We start from the raw sequence: 6,000 nt of genomic DNA, 5'->3' as shown, positions 1-6,000 counted from the left end.
AGGCAAGACTAGCAAGGTGCGTGGCAGGTGATCGTGGGCATGGAGAATGAGTAGCATATGTAGGCAATGCAATAGCGGGCATGAAGGCAGAAAGCAAATAGCAAAGTTCCTAGGACGAGGGCAGAAACAAAATGGTATAAATAGCAGCTATGATGATTAGAAACAGGTGTGGGACTGAGGGCTGGGCGTGACTTGGAGACCAGGTGGAAACTAATGGGTTACTATGGAAACAAACAAAACCAGGAAGTGTAAAATGGGAAACAAGAGTCCAAAAACAAAACAAACATGATCAAACTTAAAACTGAATTACAGGCATGACACGAGACACAGCCGGTGTTTCTTTGTTTGTTGTGAAGCGGAGCGGTCAAGCGAACATGTTTTCTATATGTCAACCAGCATGTTTTTAAATGGGGAAATTGTGATATATGTCTTACCGGAGACATCAATGGATTATTCGTCGTCCTGCAGCAGCTGTCATGTCAAAAAAGGCAGCTCGGCTTCTCTCTGAGACACTTCGTGTTCACTGCAGCCATGCGACCTCGAGGTATGTTTTTACAATCTTTAAAATCTCACTAAAACACTATTATAAAACAATAAGCAGATAAGGGGTCTTCCAGAATTATCCTAGTAAATGTGTCTAATTCCATCTGAATCGCTCACAATGCAATCGCCTTTTTTTTTTTTTACTTTATTTATAATTATTTTTTTTCTAGTTCTTCGCTATCAATATCATCAGCCACAAATCTTTCATCCTCGCTCAAATTAATGGGGAAATTGTCGTTTTCTCGGTCCGAATAGGTCTTTTTGTCCTCACATTATGAACAATGTGAGGATATGAGGAGCCCTCACACGGGTGACGTCATCGTCTGCGACTTCTGGTACAGGCAAGGCTTTTTTATTAGTGACCAAAAGTTGCGAACTTTATCGTGGATGTTTTCTACTAAATCCTGGAAATATCTCGAAATGATCAAGTATGACACATAGAATGGAGCTGCAATCCCCTTTTAAATAAGAAAATCTCATTTCAGTAGGCCTTTAAGTTATTTACTGAATCTGAATGAGTCTATGGCTTTGCACTTTGTTTAGAATATATATATATATATTCTAAACATTATATATTATATATATATAATAATCACTGGATCTGTTTGCAGCCGAGTGTGAAGCAACCGGAATGAGAATCAGCACCTCCAAGTCCATGGTTCTCGCCCAGAAAAGGGTGGAGTGCCAATTCCGGGTTGGGGAGGAGACCCTGCCCCAAGTGGAGGAGTTCAAGTACCTAGGAGTCTTGTTCACGAGTGAGGGAAGAGTGGATCATGGGATCGACCGGCGGATCGGTGCGGCGTCTTCAGTAATGCGGACGTTGTAGCGATCTGTTGTGGTGAAGAAGGAGCTGAGCCGGAAGGCAAAGCTCTCAATTTACCGGTCCATTACGTTCCCATCCTCACCTATGGTCATGAGCTTTGGGTCATGACCGAAAGGACAAGATCACGGGTACAAGCGGCCGAAATGAGTTTCCTCCGCCGTGTGGCGGGGCTCTCCCTTAGAGATAGGGTGAGAAGCTCTGTCATCCGGGAGGAGCTCAAAGTAAAGCCGCTGCTCCTCCACATCGAGAGGAGCCAGATGAGGTGGTTCGGGCATCTGGTCAGGATGCCACCCGAATGCCTCCCTAGGGACGTGTTTTCGGGCATGTCGGACCGGTAGGAGGCCACGGGGAAGACCCAGGACACGTTGGGAAGACTATGTCTCCCTCGGGATCCCCCGGGAAGAGCTGGACGAAGTGGCTGGGGAGAGGAAAGTCTGGACTTCCCTGCTTAGGCTGCTGCCCCCGCGACCCAACCTCTGATAAGCGGAAGATGATGGATGGATGGATGGATATATATATATATATATATATATATATATATATATATATATATATATATATATATATATATATATATGTATATATTGTATTCTATTTTTGTTACTTTGAATTTACAACCCCCTGACGCTTTTTTGTGCCGTTTTTATAATATTTTGTAATGTTTTATACTGTTGTTGAACTATTTTGATTATTGTTTCTCATCATTTTGTTATTGTTGAAATTTATAAATAATCATTAAAAAAACAAAAAAAAATAATGAGCCTTTTCAAAATAAAAGCCCGCTTGCTAAAATCTCACGCAAATGGCGGGAATAAAACAACCCAACGGCAAGTGCGCGACACGCACCGCTTCTGTGGCGAGTGAGTCACGCGAGACAGGGACACACACACACACACACACGCTAACCTGATCGATCATTATCGATCGATTGTCTGGGGAGGCCACGCCCCCTCGGGCACGTGCCGCGCGCGCCCGCGAGAGGTGCCTCCCGGACCCAGCTGTGGTCGGGGCGCTAATGGCGCGTGCGGGAAAGCGCGTGGGCGGATGAGGAAGTTGTTAGCCACACACACACACATAAACACACACACGAACACACACGCAGCCGAGTGACTTTTTTCCCCCCAGCAGCAGTGGAGCATCGTCGGGGTTTTCATCCACTCGGAAAAGCCTAAAGAAGGGAGGAAATAAAAACAAAAAACTGGACGCGTCGTGGCGTGGCGAAAATGACAATCAAGTGGGGAGACATCTTCTTCTTACTTCTTCTCGTCCACCGTGCTCGGTGAGTCGCTTCTTATTCACGCCTGCGCACCTTTTTTTTAAATTTATTTTTAATTATTGTCATTTTTTTTGTTAAAAGTTCGTGTTTTTATTGGCAACACTAAATGGTCCCGAGTGTGTGAATGTGAGTGTGAATGTTGTCTGTCTATCTATGTTGGCACTGTGATGAGGTAGCGACTTGTCCAGGGTGTACGCCACCTTCCGCCCGGTTGTAGCTGAGATAGGCACCAGCGCCCCCTGCCACCCCAAAGGGAATAAGCGGTAGAAAAATGGATGGAAAAGTTTGTGCTCATTGGAATTGACTTCCAAGGCTACATGGCGGTTGTGTGACCATGTTGTGTTTGTGTTGTGTTTGTGTTGTGTTGTGTAGTCCGAAGCAGCTGCCACGCGGGGACGATGACGAGGAGCTCCACGACGACGCCGACGTCAGCCAGATGTTGGCCCCGAGGTCACACCAGGAGGACGCCACGCGGATTCTCAACGGGCTGCTCAAAGGTTACGACCGGACCCTCCGACCGGATATTGGGGGTAAGTGGCAAAAGTTCCTACGGTCCGTCTGGTTTTTTTGTCACTATTTATTAAAACCGTGGAGTCCAAAGTGCGGCCCCCGGGGAACTTTTGTGGCCCGTCTTAACGGTTCGCAGCACATCTGGAAAAGACTAAAAGCATGAATGGATTAAAAAGGGTATGCAGGTGGAATGTAGTGAACAGAAATTATTTTTGTTTTTAAAACAATTTTAGCGGGATTTTAAAATTGTATTTTAACTGTCATTGCTCAAAAGTAATGATGTACAATCGGCGACGTTACAAAATTGACCTTTATAAGAATCTAGTTACTTCACATCATATATTCCACATTTTTCGAAGAAAGGATAGCCATATATTTTTTTAAACCATTTTAGTGGATTTTTTTTTTAACTGTCATTGTACAAAAGTAATGACTTAAAATCAGTTGTGTTATGAATACAGGTAGTTGACCTATTTAAGGCTCCAATTGCTTCACATCAAATATTCCAATTTTTTTGATACATTTTTTACATTAATATTTTTCTTAAGCAATTTTAATGGTATTTTTAAAATGAAATTTTTTAACTGTCATTGCTCAAAAGTAATGATGTACAATCGGCGACGTTACAAAATTATTGACCTTTATAAGGCTCTAGTTACTTCACATCAGATATTCCACATTTTTTGAGGAAAGGATAGCCAGATTTGTTTTTTTTTTAAACCATTTTAGTGGATTTTTTTTTTAACTGTCATTGTACAAAAGTAATGACTTAAAATCAGTTGTGTTATGAATACAGGTAGTTGACCTATTTAAGGCTCCAATTGCTTCACATCAAATATTCTAAATTTTTTTATACATTTTTTACATTAATATTTTTCTTTTTTAAACAATTTTAGTGGTTTTTAAAAACAATTTTTTTTTAACTGTCATTGCTCAAAAGTAATGACGGACAATCGGCGACGTTATGAGTTATTGACCTATTTAAGGCTCCAATTACTACACATCAAATATTCAAAAACATTTTTAGCAAAAAAATTCATATTCTTACATGAATATTTTTCTTTTTTAAGCAATTTTAGTGGTATTTTTAAAAGAACATTTTTAACTGTCATAGCTCAAAAGTATTGACGGACAATCGGCGACGTTATGAATTATTGACCTATTTAAGGCTACAATTACTTCACATCAAATATTCCACAATTTTTTAAAGCAAAAAACTGCAAATTTTTCCATAAATGTTTTTGTTTTTAAAGCCATTTTAGTGGGATTTTTAAATTTATTTTTTAATTATTATTATTTTTTTAACTGTAATTGCTCAAAAGTATTGACGGACAATCGGCGACGTTATGAATTTTTTAGCTATTTAAGACTCCAATTACTTCACATCAAATATTCCGAATTTTTGGAGCATGAATTGCATATTTTCCATAAATATTATTGTTTTTAAAGCAATTAGTTGTGGTATTTTTATTTTTAACTGTCATTGCTCAAAAGTAATGACGTACAATCGTAGACGTTATGAATTATTGACCTATTTAAAGCTCCTATTCCTTCACATCAAATATTCCAGATTTTTTTTGCAAAAAATTGCATTTTTTTCCATAAATATTTTTGGTTTTAAAGCAATTTTAGTGTGTTTTCTTTTTTAATTTATTTATTTTATTTTTTTTAACCGTCATTGCTCCAAAGTAATGACGGACAATCATAGACGTGATGAATTATTGACCTATTTAAAGCTCCTATTCCTTCACATCAAATATTCCAGATTTTTTTTGCTAAAAATTGTATTTTTTTCCATAACTATTTTTGGTGTTAAAGCAATTTTAGTGTGTTTTCTTTTTTAATTTATTCTTTTTTTTTTTTTTTTTTTTACTGTCATTGCTCAAAAGTAATGACGGACAATCATAGATGTTATGAATTATTGACCTATTTAAGGCTCCAATTGCTTCTCATCAAATATTCAACATTTTTTGAGCAAAAAATAGCATATTTTTCCACAATTTTAGTTTTTAAAGCAATTTTAGTGGGATTTAAAAAAAATTGTTTTAACTGTCATTGCTCAAAAGTAAGGATGTACAATCGTCGACGTTATGAATTATTGACCTATTTAAGGCTCCAAATGCTTCACATCAAATATTCCCCATTGTTTGAACAAACAATTTTTTTTACATGAATATTTTTGTTATTAAAGCAGTTTTAGTGTGATTTATTTTTTTATTTTTTATTTATTTGAACTGTCATTGCTCAAACGTAATGACGGACAATCGGCAACATTATGAATTATTGACCTATTCAAAGCTCCAATTGCTTCACATTAAATATTCCACAATTTTTTCAGCAAAAAATTGCATTTTTTCCATAATTATTTTTGATTTTAAAACAATTTTAGTGGAATTTAAAAATTGTATTTTAACTGTCATTGCTCAAAAGTAATGACGTACAATCGGCGACGTTACAAATTATTGACCTTTATAAGGCTCTAGTTACTTCACATCAGATATTCCACATTTTTTGAGGAAAGGATAGCCATATTTTTTTTTTGAACCGTTTTAGTGGATTTTTTTTTAAGTCATTGCTCAAAAGTAATGACTTAAAATCAGTTGTGTTATGTATAGTTGACTTATTTAAGGCTCCAATTGCTTCACATCAAATATTCAATTTTTTTAATTAGTTTTTTTTAATTAATATTTTTCTTTATTAAGCAATTTTAGTGGTATTTTTTAAATGAAATTTTTTAACTGTCATTGCTCAAAAGTAATGATGGACAATCTGCGACGTTATGAATTATTGACCTATTGAAGGCTCCAATTACTTCACTTCAAATATTAAATTTTTTTTTAGCAAAAAA

General features: G+C 37.1%; 1 protein-coding gene across 1 annotated transcript in view; it reads left to right on the top strand.

Moving 5' to 3' along the window:
• The first annotated feature begins 2,359 nt into the window (after positions 1-2,359).
• The window catches only part of LOC133544179 (gamma-aminobutyric acid receptor subunit gamma-3-like), a 295,191-nt gene continuing 291,550 nt past the window's right edge, over positions 2,360-6,000 (top strand). The window contains exons 1-2 of the mRNA XM_061889289.1: positions 2,360-2,645; positions 3,015-3,172. Of these exons, the coding sequence (XP_061745273.1) occupies positions 2,590-2,645; positions 3,015-3,172 (214 nt within the window). The 5' untranslated portion in view covers positions 2,360-2,589. The remainder of the gene's footprint in view (positions 2,646-3,014; positions 3,173-6,000) is intronic.

Source organism: Nerophis ophidion, linkage group LG27 (genome assembly GCF_033978795.1).
Source record: "Nerophis ophidion isolate RoL-2023_Sa linkage group LG27, RoL_Noph_v1.0, whole genome shotgun sequence".
NCBI lineage: Eukaryota > Metazoa > Chordata > Actinopteri > Syngnathiformes > Syngnathidae > Nerophis > Nerophis ophidion.
The sequence above is the reverse complement of the archived record's forward strand: the minus strand, read 5'-3'. Positions and strand labels throughout refer to the sequence as shown.